The following is a 16,332-nucleotide window of genomic DNA, read 5'->3' as shown; positions in this document are numbered from 1 at the left end:
GTCTAGTCTAATCTCTTTTTAAAATGCTGTTGTGACCTATTAAAATTCATTTCATGACTCACTACTGGATCATGGCCTGCAGTTAAGAAAATTGTTTACACTGCATGCATGTTTAGTTTTTACTTACTTTGGCCTCATTTCTTTCTAACAGCTTTCTCATTTGTTATATCTAAAATACTTCAGACTTCTAATTTCTTTCTAAATATCAGTATCTTTCCCGTGTTGTGTGCTATGTTGTGAGGTTTTGTATTCTCTTCCTAAAATATTATTCTTCCTGTTTTCCGTGGGGCTGACTCCTTTTCATCTTTTAGTTTCAGTCTAAAAAAAAAAATCTGGCTTTCAAGGATAACTTTCCTTGACTATCCTATCTAGTATGCTCTCTCTTATTTATTCTACTTTTTCTTTTTCTTTTTTTTTTTGAGACGGAGTCTCGCACTGTCACCTAGGCTGGAGTACAGTGGCTCGATCTCGGCTCACTGCAAGCTCCGCCTCCTGGGTTCACGCCATTCTCCTGGTTCAGCCTCCCCAGTAGCTGGGACCACAGGCGCCCGCCACCACACGCAGCTAGTTTTTTGTATTTTTAGTAGAGACGGGGTCTCACCATGTTAGCCAGGATGGTCTCAATCTCCTGACCTTGTGATCCGCCTGCCTCGGCCTCCCAAAGTGCTGGGATTACAGGCGTGAGACACCAAGCCTCTGGCCTATTCTACTTTTATATTGTATTTTTTTGCTTTCATAGGAATGAGGAAAACTTCTAATTATCCTATTTTCTTTCTTATTTTTGCCCACTTTCTCCTTGTGTTATGTAGCCCTAATAACAGTAGAGGTCATGTCTGTGTTGTTCCTTTTATTCTAGGTGCCAGAATAGATGCTTATTAAATATTTGTTAAAAGAATGTATGCAGAGTAGCCTAAAAGCAATAAAATGTTGTACCCATGTAAGATAATGGTCACCATATCTATATTCCATCTTTATAATACAATTTATGGTATGAGATTTACAAGCTACTTTATTTCCTTAATTTATCACTTTCATGCCATTGCTTGATTTTATAGTGACAAGCTTATTGGTTGGAGGATATTCAAAATCTTAGTAAAATACAAAATACAGAATTGAGAGATACTGAGTATCTGGAATTGTGGATAAGACACCTGAAGATAAAGAAAACAGAAAAAATTGGTTATGGCTAAGATAAATTGCCATAATCATTCTAGTGAATAAGTAAGTAGGGAATATTCAGGGTCATCCTTAGCCAAGGTATGTGCTAAGGATGCCTTAGCACGATGGGAAACAAATGGCACAAAATTACTGAATTCAATGAATCAGAGTCCTGACATTTACATAGAACCTTATAATAGAGTCAGCTATGAAGAAGCTTCTGTCAGCAAGTATACACATATCGATGTGTTCACATTCATTACTGGATACATATGCAGAACAATGGAAAGATTTCTCTGCTGCTATAGAAATAATATAACATTATTTTCATGATTTAGTTTATGGTAATCAATACACAACAAACAAAATGAACATAGCAGTATCTTTTAAATGTGCACAGAATTGCTTGGGGATTTATCTATTTCAGGAATGTACAGTCCAGAAATAGTTAGCTGCTTTCAATCTGATATGCCAAAAATTGAGTCGTTTTCTTGAACATATGTTTAGGAAATTTCTGGAGAAAATAGTGTGCAAGCAGTAACTCTTATGAAGAATATATTCAGTATACAATATAAAAGATGAGCTGATCTGAGATATCAGAATTAGAGAGTCTATTTCTGGTACCTTAAAAAGAACTGTTTATTTTTGCTGTTGGTGCTTCCTTTTTAAAATTAATTCTTAAGTATTTATTCAGGAGTTTAAAGTATTTAGACATGGAAAAAACCTTTAGGAGTTACCTGTTATTTGTGCATGTTTCTGGCTCTGGCTCTGGCTCCAGGGACTCCAACAAGTGGGTTCATGCTTGTCTTCTTACCTTTAAGGGACAGTGGCTAAGGATATTATTATTATTATTATTAATTTGGAGATGGAGTCTCGCTCTGTTGCCCAGGCTGGAGTGCAGTGGTGTGACTTCAGCTCACTACAACCTCCATCTCCCAGGTTCAAGCGATTCTTCTGCCTCAGTTTCCCAAGTAGCTGGGATTACAGGTGTGTGCCACCATGCCTGTCTGATTTCTTGTATTTTTTTTAGTAAAGATGGGGTTTCACCATGTTGGCCAGGCTGGTGTCAAACTCCTGACCTCAGGTGATCCACCCATCTCAGCCTCTCAACATGCTGGGATTATGGGCATGAGCCACTGTGCCTGGCCCAGCTAAGGATATTATAATCTGCCTGTATTACTCAACCCAGTGTTTGAAAGTCTCCCCCATTTCCAATTGCAAGTGTATTTTTGTCAAAGCCCAACTCAGATAGTTTATCACACTTCATTCCTTAATATAATTGTGTGCTTTTTCTCCCTAAAAATTGCTACTCTTTACCCCAGTGTGTGTTTATAGAGTAGCCAAGCCTTGTCCACAGTCGCACGATGTAGTAATGGGGATAGTTTATGGATTAGGCATACTCTTTAGTGACTTTATCCCTTCTCCTCTTCTTTGGTCATTTTTTAGCTTATGAACTGACTTTGAGGGCTATATAGAGATTTTATATATCTGTGATGCATTTATTTGCATTACTGTCCTTTACTGAGTATAATGATACAAAGAGGACAGGCCCAAAAGCTGCAGTGATCCCTTGGGATGTTTTTCTTATGGTGGGGTAGCAACTTCCATGATCACAGAACATCTAAAATTCCAATCTGAAGTGGTAAGTATCTTCTGAAATGGCCCTGCCTTTTCCATGGCTTCTTCTTTACAATTGCAAGTACATCGTCTATAGGCCTCATTCTGGGTAATAATGGAAAATAGTGTAGTGCTAGAAAACAGTAAAGTAAGCTGTAAGGAAATCTCAAATAGCAACAGGAAGTTCATATGGTCCCTATTCCATTTGTTAAGCTATTCCTTAGTAGTTGTTGACATGTATCATTGACAGATGTAAAAAGTTATGTTCCTTTTTTGTGACATAATGGTTGAGAATATAGATTGTTTAGATTCCAGATCCATGATTCATCAGCTCTGTGCTGTAGACTAAGTTATTTAACCAATCCAAACTTCAGTTATTCACCTTGTATGTGAAACAGGAATTATTAATATGACAACACCTACCTCATGGAGTTATTATGAAAATTTAATGAGCTAATACCTAAAAAGCACATAGAATAGTGCCTGTTGCATAGTAAATGGTCAGTAAATATTAGCTATATTTAGCTATTATTATGTTTTATTTGAGAAATCTGCTTACTAGTAGGGGGCATCCTGAATCATCCTGCTTAGATGATAAAAAGGAAAGGGGGCACCATGTCCCACATCTGTCAAAGTATTTATTGTCCTATATCTGTTTGTACAGCTTATTTGACTATACTTAAATATCAACATCAGATTGTGCTGTTTTAAGCATAGTTAAGTGGGGCCACTGTCATATTTGGTAGACAAAAATTAAAATGACCTCATTTCTCATTTTATCTAAATTTGAAACCAACATGGCTGTTTTATTTTACTAAATAAGCATGTAAAGAAACAAATGAGATTTCCAGTTGGGAAATATAGCAGTGATGAGAAGAATGGTACGTGTATTTTAAGTGACATTTTTCTATGTCACTTAAGAAAAAAAACGTTTTCTATGAATTTGTTTCTATCATCACCCCAGACTAAACTTTTTACCTGGATTTGCTGTGGCTCTTTCTGGAAAGGGCACTTTACCCAGTGTGGAATATTTTCAGAACACTCTTATTATTTTACTGAAGTATATATTGTAAATTACAAGTATAATTTATAATGGGTTAAAAGTACTTGTTTTAAATTAATCAAAAATCTTGGAGTAGTTTAGCATAATTTCTCATGTTTTAACAAAATAAAAGATTTGTGATACAGAAATTTATGAAACTGGCTATTATGTCTACTGTACTTTTAAATATTTTTATTTGTTGACTGCTTAGTGTGCCAGCTGTGTACCAGCAACTGTGTTAAGTGTTGAGAGTACTGATGGGAGTAGGAAGACTTGAGGAAATTAACACATCGAGAGCTATGTTTCAGGAATTCAAAGCTTGTTGGGAAAGTACAGAACATAAAACATAACAGCCCTGTGAGGAGTGGCCATAGAGGGCAAAGGATGCAGAAAATAATTTTGAGATAAGGAGCTTCTGTTGGGAGTTTAAGGATGATTAGGACAAAGGAAGGGAGGTGGAAAAAAATGAAAAGGCCTTTCAGGCAGAGGAATCCTTATGTAGTGAAGTAGAAAGGCAAGAGAAAATGGCACTTTTTAGCAGGACCAGAAAAATGGTCAATATGATGCGAGTGAAGAGAGCATTTGATAACATGGCTAATACCAAGTCTCGAGATTATGTAGTCACGACCCCCTGATGATTTTTGTAAGATGGACAAGAGTTTTGAGCTTTTTTCTGAAGGCAAGAGAGAATCATAGGAAGGTTTTTAAGCAGTTTTATTTTTATATTTGCATTATAGAAAATTATCCTGGCAGCAAAGTTGGAGATAGATTGCAAGAGCAACTGATTAGAGAAGGGAAAATCAATTAGAAGGCAATTGCAGGTTGATCATCCCTAATGCAAAATCCAAAATCTGAAATGCTCCAAAATTTGAAAGTTTTTGAGCACCAACATAAGAGTGACATCTTTCGTTTCTGATGGTTCAATATATACAAACTTTGTGTCATGCACAAAATTGTTTAAAATATTTTATAAAATTACCTTCAGGCTATGTGTATAAGATGTATATGAAACATAAGTGACTTTCATATTTAGATATGGGTCCTATCCCCAGGATCTCTCATTTTATATATGAAAATATTCCAAAATCTGAAAAAAATCCAAAATCCAAAACACTTGTGGTCTCAAGCATTGTTGATAAGGTATTCTCAGCCTGTATAATAGAGAACATTATGAATTAAAGTAGTGTGTATGATAATGGAAAAAGAGAATTGGAAAATTATTTAGAAGATTAAATTGACAGGACTCAGCAACTCATGTCAGTCAGAGGGAAGAGTAATCAATAATTTCCAACGCTGAGGATGGTGGTGCTGCCCTCTACTGAGAAGCGGAAGTGTGGAAGAAAGAACAAGAGAGGAAAGGAATCTCATCATATGTTACATTTTACACAACCTCCCATATTTCATAGGAGTTCTGAGTAGTGATGACCACTTGGCTGTTAGAAACCCAGATTTAATATTCTTAAAGTATAACTAGGAAGTAAAGAGAGCAGTGATACCAACTTACGTAAGATTGTTTACTAAGAGCATGTAAATGATTATACAGTACTGTATGTAGTAAAGGTCTTTGATCTAGATAAAAATAAGAGCTCAAAATAGAAAACTCAGAAAAATATTAATATTTGATGATGTGGTAGAAAAATTGGAGATTCCAAAAGGCTCTTGAGAGGTTATGGTAAAAAGCAAAAAGTGGAAAAGAAGGGCTATAGAAACTAAGGGACAAAAGAGGTTAAGATATCCAGATCTTAAGATAGGACATACCTGAAAACATACACACCAAACTCTCAGGAATGGCTAGCTTTAGGAGGTAGCACTGAAGATAATAGCAAAAGAACTGGGAATTTCTATTTTGTATTTGAATGTTTAAAACATGTTCTACATATACTTTTATAACTTCTTGAGAACTTAGTATTTTAAAATAAAAAAAGTTAAAAAGATCCACTTAAAATTGAAGTTATAGTCAATTGAAAATAAAAATAGATGAATCAAATAAGCTTAATCAGAACAGAAAAGGGAGGGAAAGGGTAACATGGAGTGGCCAACAGTGTCTTACTATAGATAGGTCACAAGAGATAAGGACTGACAGGAGTCTTTTAGCTTGGTATTTAGCTGTGGGCACAAGTGACCTTATTAAAAGCAGTTTTAATGAAAGGCTAAGGGAAAGTGGAAAGTGAGGACATGAAGAGTTGGAATAGTTTTAATGAACAGTTTTAATGAAAGGCTAATGGAAAGTGGAAAGTGAGGACATGAAGAGTTGGAATAGTCATCTTATAAAGGAGGAGCTTAAGTGTGAAGGGATAGAGAGAGATGAGGGAGGGACTTAGGGTCCAAGGTGAGTAAACTATTTGCTTAAGATCTTTGTGGAGGTAAGAAAGAGATCCATGCTAGCTCCTTTAGTCATGGAGGTTTATTGGGACTCACCCAGGAGTGTTAAGTAGTCTGAATATTAGCAAAGTAGGAGCTAAGTCAACTACTCACACTACTCCTACTTATTCCAGGTTCCAGCTTTTCTAAAACTGGGATTTGTAGTATGTTTTATAAGCAATTGAAGTTGTTCAGCAAGATTTCTGGGAGGGAAGAGACCTGAGCTTATTTATATGCTGGAGGTAGGCACCAGGAGAGGGCAAAATCTCTGTAGTACAGAACTAGTTGAGGTACTTATTTAAATGGGTGAGCCCTTAATTTGAAAAGTAAATCAAACTGTTTCTGGGAATGAAGTTTTGTACAAAATGCAAAACTTGCCATGTTCCAAGGGCTAAGCCAACCAATATGTTTCAATTACATTCATATTAGGAAAAAAATTAATAAGATGACATAAATAAGCTAGTAAATTTCTTTTTTCTCCTTCTTCTTCTAAAGCCGAACAACAACATATCCTTACACAGAGACGCAGATGTACAGCCAAAACACTGGAGGGAATTACTTTGATACTCAAGGGAGTTCCGCCCAGGTGACTACCGTGGTCTCATCCCACAGTATGGTGGGCACTGGTGGGATTCAGATGGGCGTCACAGGAGGACAACTCATCAGCAGCTCTGGAGGAACCTATCTGATCGGCAACTCAATGGAGAATTCTGGTCACTCAGTGACACACACAACTCGGGCCTCCCCAGCGACAGTAAGTATTTGAGTTTTTGGTAGTTTAATTTAGCTTTTAATAGTCTCTAATGAACATTTCCTTTTATAGAGGGAAAAGAACAACACAGATGGGACTGGGGCACGAATGTGTTAGATAGTTTTAATATTGTGATAGTTTGCAGAATATAGCATATGTAGTATTATGCAGAATGTTACTGATACATATGCCCTCTAATCAGGTGAATTAGAGTTTTTAATTTTACTGGCAAATTAGAAAGGTGAGTTTTGCTCATTGAACTGCTGGTTTTAGTAAGCTGTCTTCCGTCAGTAAAATATCTTAAATTTATATAGAAAGAACTCACTTTCGTATTATGCGTACTTTATGAGATAAAAGCCAGGCAGTAATACAGAGAATAAAATATAATTTAGCTTGGAATTTTCACATCTTTCAACAATAATATTTATGCTAGCTCATCCCCAGAGAAGTTACATTATGTAAGCCAGCATTTCCCAAACCTTAAATATGTAAATTTTGCCATATTCTCATGCCAACTGTATTATTACTAACTTAATATGTTTTCTAAGTTGACTCACCTTTAAAATAGAAAATCGTGTGTAATTTTTTCCTAATACATATTGAAATCAGTGTTTAAATAGTAAAATTAAAAATATTTACCCACGTGTCATGTGTAAATTCGTGTTGCATTCCACCAGAGAGATACTTTAGGAAGCATTAGTATAGGTGATTCAGATGAAAAATATTTGTGTTGGCTCTGATCATAGATATGAGTGAATAGTATCTTAGTCTTAGGATCATACATATTTAAGTTAAATTTAATAGATATGTTTATTTTAACACATTGGGTTATTGTTTGTTTGTGGGCTTTTTTTTTTTTTTTTTTTTTCAAATGAAGTTTCACTCTGTGGCCCAGGCTGGAGTGGCAGTAGTGCAATCTCAGCTCATTGCAACCCCTTCCTTCTGGGTTCAAGTGATTCTCCTGCCTCAGCCTCCCAAGTAGCTGGAACTACAGGTATATGCCACCATGCCCAGCTAATTTTTGTATTTTATTTAGTAGAGATGGAATTTCACCATGTTGGCCGGGCTGGTCTCGAACTCCTGACCTTAGGTGACCCACCCTCTTCAGCCTCCCAAAGTGCTGGGATTACAAGCATGTGAGCCACTGAGTCCGGCCAACACAATGTATTTTAATGTACTGAAATGATGTAATAGAAATAAATAGTCATAGAAAGTTTTGCAGAATTTGATATCATCAAACTCTAGCCTGAACTTCTGTTTTTCACCTCAACTAAGCATATGAGAATGGTCATTTAGAACCACATAGCTAAAGCAGCAATGGAATAGATTTTCTAGGTGTTACATATAAAAGGGTGCTGGGGATTTGAATTAAGGAGATGTATCCCATTTTATCATCTCATCGTATAGTTTGTTCTTGCAATGAAATAGAGATAGAAATAAATTGGGGAGAAAATAGTAATATGAGAAACTTTATATTTCTCATTTTATGGATTTTCTCCAGGATATTATATGTGCTTGGTAAGTACTTTGTATATCCTTTGTGTATTTGTAGTAATTTCTTGTGTTCCTACTTTCATCATTCAGTGCCTTTTCCCTAATTCATTTTTTAAAAACTCTTGATTTTAATTCACTATTTGTTACTAACATCAGAACAGATGACTAGCTCTTCTGAGCGGAGAGTTCCTTTTTGTAATTTTTTTCTTTGTAATTTTGAAGCATTTCTTATGTGTATTTATTGTCTCTTGCTTTTAATAATATTAAATACAGTATTTTAAACCTTTTAGTCACACCAGTATATATATGTAGATTAGAAGCAAGGGAATTGCTACTAATAAACCATAGCTTTTCTGGATCTCAGTTCCCCTATCAATAAAATAAGGCGTTGGTTAGACTAAATGATTTCATAATTTCCTCCTACTTTAGAACCATTAGATTTACAAAGGAATTATAAAATATTCTAGATGTAAAAATAACTATATCTTCAACATAAAAAGAAAAGAGATAGAAAAAGGTGGCAGTAGTATATAGCACTCCTCCTATAGGCCACCTAGAAAATTATTTTCAGTGAAAGGAAAATACCACTTATCAAGGCCTTAGGAAAACTGAAAAACGGGGCAAAATTTGCCTTTCCCACTTTCATTTCATCCACCCTCTCTTATTCTAACATATCATCCTTTGAAACCCCATTCCTTTCCTACCTTACCTCCTCTAGGTGTTCCTACTTGGCCTTCATGCTGATTCTGATACCTGTTTAACATCTGCATCAACTGGATGTGGGTTTACTAAATTTACTTGCTCTCTCACTAAATTAACCAAATTGTTTAATCCAGCTCATGTAAATACAGTTGCATTGCTAACCTTTATAGTTTGATTCTTCTTCCTCTATTTTTTTTTTATAAGGGATACACTTTCTATGTAGGTATGTAGGTATGAAAGGTGGCATTACTCCTTAAGTTATCCATTATACAAATTTGATGTGTGATTTTTATTATACTAACTGGTAAATTAAACAGATAAAGTAACTGAATTATAAAAACTGGGAATAGTTGAAAACTTTTACAAAACACCAATTTATAGTATCAATTGTATATATTAATTTTATACTAAAAATATTCATATTTGAGGTTGTTAAGGATAAAACTTCTGAGGTGATTTTTTTCCTTTTTTTGGTTTTGCTTTCTTTTTTATAAGAAAATTTTCCTTTTTAACAAAAGGAATACAAAAGTTAAAAAAAAAAAAAAAGGTAACTTTTGCAAGGAAAAATCACAGTGATCTCACCAAAGCCCATATTGATTGATAGTGCGGTACTTGTCTAAATATACTTCTGTTAGTGTTTTTGTATTACCTTGAGTTGATTATTGAAAAGTATATTTGATTTAAATCCCCTTCTCAATTGTACTGAAGATCTGCTTGAATCACAGTGAGGTTGTGATTCTCAGTTTACAGTTGCACATCTGTTACTGTAGTAAAATTAACAAAGTTGAAGTCCCGTGAAACCTATTTAAGATTTCGTATCATCTGCCTCTTGCCAAATGTTAGAAATACTAACCATAGATTTTTGGTTGTTTTCACTCCTAAAAATCAAGTTTTTTTTTTTTGTTTGTTTTTGTTTTAGGAGATGCCATGTCATTAAATGGGATTTAATTGAGTTTATGTATATTTTTCATTTACTGTAGAATCATACAAAAGATTGTATATGAACACAGTCTTTAAAGATTTGTTGGTCAAGACTCAAGCCATTTATTTCCAAACATTGAGCCCATCTGTACCATATAAGTTCAGTTTTCCTTACTGTTCTTTAGTGTTCAATATATAACCTGTAGAATGACTGATGCAACTTACTGTGCAATAGTAGCCTATACTGTGGCCGAAATTCTTGACTGAGAAATAGTCCTTTGGGTCACTCCTTAGGGGACTATCAGTAAGTGTAATACATAGTCAGTTAACTCAGTTGATGTAAAACTAGCTGTGTTTGGGTACTTGGGAATAGCACAAACCAAACAGTTGGCCCAGTTCCTGTGGCCAAGTTTTCTGCTCCAGTTCTTAGAATAATTGCCTTGACACCCTCTCTTACATTTACCTGTACCTATACAAAAACACTTTTATTTAAAATTTTAAGGAATAATTTCTTACCACAACGAAAAGTTTATCCTAATGTGCAGATCAATTTCTTGAGCTATATTAATGAAAAAAAGTGAATTGATTTGATATTGAAGCCACTACTAAGAAAAATGATTAGCACTGTTCTTACTTAGTCTAATATTCAACATAAAACCTAACACCATCTTTCTCATACTGGAAGAATCTCTGAGTCATTAACAGAAAAATTTTATTTGAGCATATGATTTATTCTTATAACTTTAAATGAAAAAAATTGCATAAAGATGTCTTAATATTTGGCTTATGCATTGTACAGTTTTTCAGTTTTCAAGGTACTTAGAAATCTCAGCATTTTTCTGGTGAGGTCGTGGAGAAAACGGAATGCTTATACACTTCTGGTTGCAGTATAAAGTACTTCAAACATTGTGGAAGACAGTGTCGCGATTCTTCAAAGGCCTAAAGTCAGAACTCCCATCTGACCCATCAATCCCATTACTGGGTATACACCCAAAGTAATAGAAATTATTCTGTTATAAAGACATATGCATGCATATGTTTATTGCATCACTATTCACAATAGCAAAGACATAGAATCAACCCAAATGCCCATCAGTGATAGACTGGATAAAGAAAATATGGTACATATACACCATGGAATACTAAGCAGCCATAACAAAGAATGAGATCATGTCCTTTACAGGGACATGGTTGGAGCTGGAGGCCATTATCCTTAGCAAACTAATGCAGGAACAGAAAGCCAAATACTGCATGTTGTCACAAGTGGAAGCTAAATGATGAGAATACATGGACACATAGAGGGGAACAACACACACTGGGCCTTAGAGGAGGATAGAGGGTGGGAGGAGGGAGAGGATCAGGAAAAATAACTAATGGATAATAGGCTTCACACCTAGGTGATGAAATAATTGTTACAATAAATCCCCATGACACACATTTATTTGTATAACAAACCTGCCCATCCTGGACAAGTACCCCTGAACTTAAAATAAAAGTTTAAAAAGTCAGCATTTGTTAATTTGGTAACAAATTTTATATGATGAATATATTATGTCAACTACTAATATTCAAATTTAGTCAAAATACTACTTATCCTTTGATTTACTGTTTCCTTTTATATGGTCCATGTGTGTATAATTATGTATATAGATATATACATCCATGCTTTTACTTATGTAAATATATACACGTACATTTAAAAGGCATTTCCTGTGGATAATATTAAATAGCATTTTTCAGAAAGATTTTATAACATTTTTATTGAATTATTACTGGATATGGGTTCAGCTAAGTTGTGACCTGAATATGTTAGGGATCTGTTTATTGCTACTATTTCAGTAACACATGGACGTTAAGGTAGAAGAATTGGCTACAGTCATAAATCTGAACTCATTATACATCTGTCTTCTAACTATATCAGCATAATATTTCCCTCTGTTTTCATTCATTTGATGTTCTAATGTATTTTTCATGATTATTTTTCTATATAATCACATCATTTATAGAATTTTATAGTTTTGGAACTGAATATACTTTTCACTCGAAGATTAAAAGTTTGTGAATGTAGTTAGTGATTTTTTTGGTGCTCATCACAGCATAATTTATCTTATACCAGAGTATGCAGTAATTACCAACTTGCTTTAAAAAGCCTTATTTACTCACTCTTACATAAAATAATATTTTTATTCTTATAATTAGATGGTTATGTATGGGGTTTTTTTAATTCTTAATACTTAAGTAAGATTACATTAATCATTTTTGAGACTGTGATATGAAAGTTAATTTTTACACCTTTATGTATATACATTTAGTATTTATATATGTTAATGGGATGTTGCTAAAATTAGATCCCACCAAGAGGCACAAGAAAAATATGTTGAAATTAATATTGTTCATGTTTCCACCTCTTTTGATTAATGTAAAATATTATAGTTTATTTAATTATTTGGAGGATAATTTGAAAGTCCATCTGCTGCTATATAAGTAAAAGTTTGGCCTAGTTTATATAATTAATAGAAAGTTAATTCATTTAAGAATTGTGAGTGCTTTTATTTATTTATTCTTGGCTTGGCATGTTTATGAATTTGGTGTAAGGGAATGCTTTTTCTAAGAGGATAAATATGTTTAGCACTCCAAAATAATTTTACCTTCTTATTCTTTTGCTTCTGTGTTACCAATGGCCATGTGTTTGATTTTAAAATTTTAATTTATTTATATGAATTAGTTATACATTCTTAAGTTGCACATTCAAAAGATATAAGAAAGTGCATGAGTCTCTCTCACCTGTTTCCCAGTTCTCATCCTTAGAGGCAACCAGTATTACCAAGTTCTCTCTTATCCTTTTTTAAAATTATTATTATCATTGTTATAATTATTATTATTATTATTATTTTGAGACAGAGTCTCGCTCTGTCACCCAGGCTGGAGTTGAGTAGCGTGATCTCTGCTCACTGCAACCTCCGCCTCCCGTGTTCAAGAGATTCTCCCGCCTCAGCCTCCCTTGGAGCTGGGATTACAGGTGTCCACCACCATGCTTGGCTAATTTTTTGTATTTTTAATAGAGACAGTGTTTCACCATGTTGGCCAGGCTGGTCTCAAACTCCTGACTTCAGGTGATCTGCCCACCCCAACCTCCCAAAATGCTGGGATTACAGGCATGAGCCACCATGCCCTGCCACCAAGTTTTTAAAGTATTATTCTAGCAATATTCTAGCAGGATATACAAGCAGAATATATATTTTTTCACTCCCTCTCTTTTTCTTTTTTTTTACACAAATGGTAAGAAAAATGCCACATCTTATGTCTTGGAGACTTTCTGTTTCTTGTTAGTATATGAAGGACTTCCTTATATTTAAGGGAAATGATTATATTGGAAGGAGCTGAATTGCCCATCTATCTTACCAGAGGAAAAAATGTTGAAATAATATTAGATTATTGGTTATGACTACATTGAGACAGAAAAGCAATATAGTCACATGAGATGAACACTTCTGTTTAATTATCATATATGAAGATACGCTTAGAAGAAATTTTAAGTTAGAAGTATGCATAAATTATGCATAAACCACAGTTCTTATTTTATGTGAAAAACAGTAATTTCTATTTAAAATAATTTACTAAGTTTTACAGTTAGCCTCATATTTTTTTTAAAAACTCTATCCACTTATTTTGGCAGAAACATGTATCACCATTATGATCTTAGCTTTTTCTGTTTTCTGTGTCCCTTTTTCCCTAGGCCAACTCAGTCCCTCAAATGAAACTCCTCAGACAGAGTACCATGAACCGTCTGCTTCCTACACTAAACCATAAATTGACTGAAGGATCTGGGCCTCATTTTTAAAGCATTTAATAAAATGGGGCTTTGAATGACTTGTAGTCTCCATCACTTCATCTGTATTCCATTCAGCTGTCAGTCAGTTCCACACTGCTCCAGCCTCGAAGCTGATAAGATCTAGAAGCAGTAATTTTACCATTAAAGCTATAAGACATTCCACTCCTAGAAATCTTGATAAACTAGCAGGTTAAGACAAAGAGAATGACAGGGTCCTTCATTCTTTCCTGAGCATAGCCAGTGAATTCCTCTGAACTTTAAAGCCAAATATAATGAATTATTTTATTTTTTAGCTACTTCATATTTGAAACAGCATTTCAGAACACAGGTGTATGGGTAGCATGCCAGAAAAAGCTAGGTTCTTTGTCATACAAGATCTAGATAAGCAAAGTTTAATGATGCTCAAAAATTGTACTTATAAATATTAAAGTAACCTATATCTCAGGCATCCTCTTATATATCTTTTGCTTGATCCTTCCTTAGGTCTACAAGTCAAGTTTTATGTTGTTACTAGTTTGAAACTAACATAATTTTTAAAGAAAAAAGCTCCATCAACTTAATGCTTCACTTATAAAGATTAGATAATCCAGATAAAATATGAAATGCATTGGTGCAGATTAAAATATTAATACATCATAGTCTATGAGTGACATGTAAGTCAATATTAGACTAAAAAAGTTTCAATACTGCCTCTTCCACTGGTCCATGTGTTTAATTTAAAGGGGAAAAATACGACACAGTGCCTATGACCAATTGTCAGTTCTCTGAGAGAGAATTTCTCCATGTCCTGTGCATATTAGTTCATCCCCCAAAGTGTGTGATTTGGTTAGCACTTTCTCAGTACACATAACTCCAGTTGTTGTGTTTATTGGCCACAGAATTATCTGGTTTCCTTTAAACTCTAGTTACGGCATTTGATTGTAACTATTGGTATTAGTAAATTCCATGACATAGGAGTTTTGTAATCTACAGACTTAGAAATAATTTTACATATACACTTCAAATTTACTAAGTGTAAGTTTGAGTGACTTTTTCATGTCTCATAAGAAAGGAAGATGTGATGTTTTTTTTTTCTTTTTTTTTTGAGACGGAGTCTTGCTCTGCCACCCAGGCTGGAGTGCAGTGGCTGGATCTCAGCTCACTGCAAGCTCCGCCTCCCGGGTTTACGCCATTCTCCTGCCTCAGCCTCCTGAGTAGCTGGGACTACAGGCACCCGCCTCGTCGCCCGGCTAGTTTTTTGTATTTTTAAGTAGAGACAGGGTTTCACCGTATTAGCCAGGATGGTCTCGATCTCCTGACCTCGTGATCCGCCCGTCTCGGCCTCCCAAAGTGCTGGGATTACAGGCTTGAGCCACCGCGCCCAGCCAAGATGTGATGTTTAATTGTGCTTTTAAAATTACAGGAAAGATGCAGTTAGGCAAAAGAAAGGAAATGTAAAAATCAAAGGGAGGTAAAGAGGTCAGAACTTGCAGATGATATGATTGTGTACTTGATAAAAATCATAGAGAACGAAATTAAAAACTATAACAACTAATAAGACATTTTAGTAAGGTGGCAGTACAATTTTTTTTTCTTTCGAGAGAGAATGTCACTCTGTCACCCAGGCTGGAGTGCAGTGGCACAATCTCAGCTCACTGCAACCTCCACCTCCTGGATTCAAGTGATTCTCCTGCCTCAGCCTCCCTAGTAACTGGAATTACAGGCACCCGCCACCAAACCCAGCTAATCTTTTGTATTTTTAATGGAGACAGGGTTTCATCATGTTGGCTGGGTTGGTCTTAAACTCCTGACCTCAAGTGATCCGCCTGCCTCGGCCTCCCAAAGTGCTGGAATTACAGCCCTGAACCACCGCGCCCGGCCACAAAATTAATACACAAAGAAATCAATAGCTTTTCTAGATAGTTAGAAAATATAATAGAAACAAAGATCTCATAATAAAAACAAAAAATACCTGGCAACAAACTAATAATAAGTGTGCAAGATCCAGTTCCTGAATAAGAAATACCTAAAGTTCCCCAGGGACACAAAGGGAAACTTGAATAACTGGAAAGGCATGCCATATTCTTGGATAAGAAATTTCAGTATTAAACATTTATTCTCCCTAAGTTAACATAAAATGTTTCAACATAATCTCAGTCATAATGCCAATAGATTTTTTGATAAGAAAGGCTGTTCATGTAAATAAACTTGCAAGAATTGTATAGAAAATTTTGTAAAAATAAAAGTAACGAGGGATGGGGTAGAGGGAAACAACCTATCAGATATTACAATATATATAAAATTATAATAATTAAAACAATTGTCTAGGCACATGAATAGACTGGTAAATGAAAGATGAGAGACCAAGTAGGCCAAATGCGTGCAGGAATATTGTATATAATAAAGGAGGCATTGCCTGTGAGTTGAGAAGTCATGGATTATAAATAAATGATATTTGAAACAACTGAGTATTTT

At 34.8% G+C, this 16,332-nt stretch overlaps 1 protein-coding gene across 10 annotated transcripts in view; it reads left to right on the top strand.

The window, feature by feature from the left end:
* The window catches only part of RFX3 (regulatory factor X3), a 325,429-nt gene that overhangs the window by 204,411 nt on the left and 104,686 nt on the right, over positions 1–16,332 (top strand). For all 10 annotated transcript variants that reach the window (XM_010389306.2, XM_030919590.1, XM_010389299.2 and 7 more), the window contains one exon: positions 6,674–6,932. In XM_010389306.2, the coding sequence (XP_010387608.1) occupies positions 6,674–6,932 (259 nt within the window). The remainder of the gene's footprint in view (positions 1–6,673; positions 6,933–16,332) is intronic.

Source organism: Rhinopithecus roxellana, chromosome 16 (assembly GCF_007565055.1).
Source record: "Rhinopithecus roxellana isolate Shanxi Qingling chromosome 16, ASM756505v1, whole genome shotgun sequence".
NCBI lineage: Eukaryota > Metazoa > Chordata > Mammalia > Primates > Cercopithecidae > Rhinopithecus > Rhinopithecus roxellana.
Note: the sequence above shows the minus strand (reverse complement) of the source record. Positions and strands in the feature narration are given on the sequence as shown.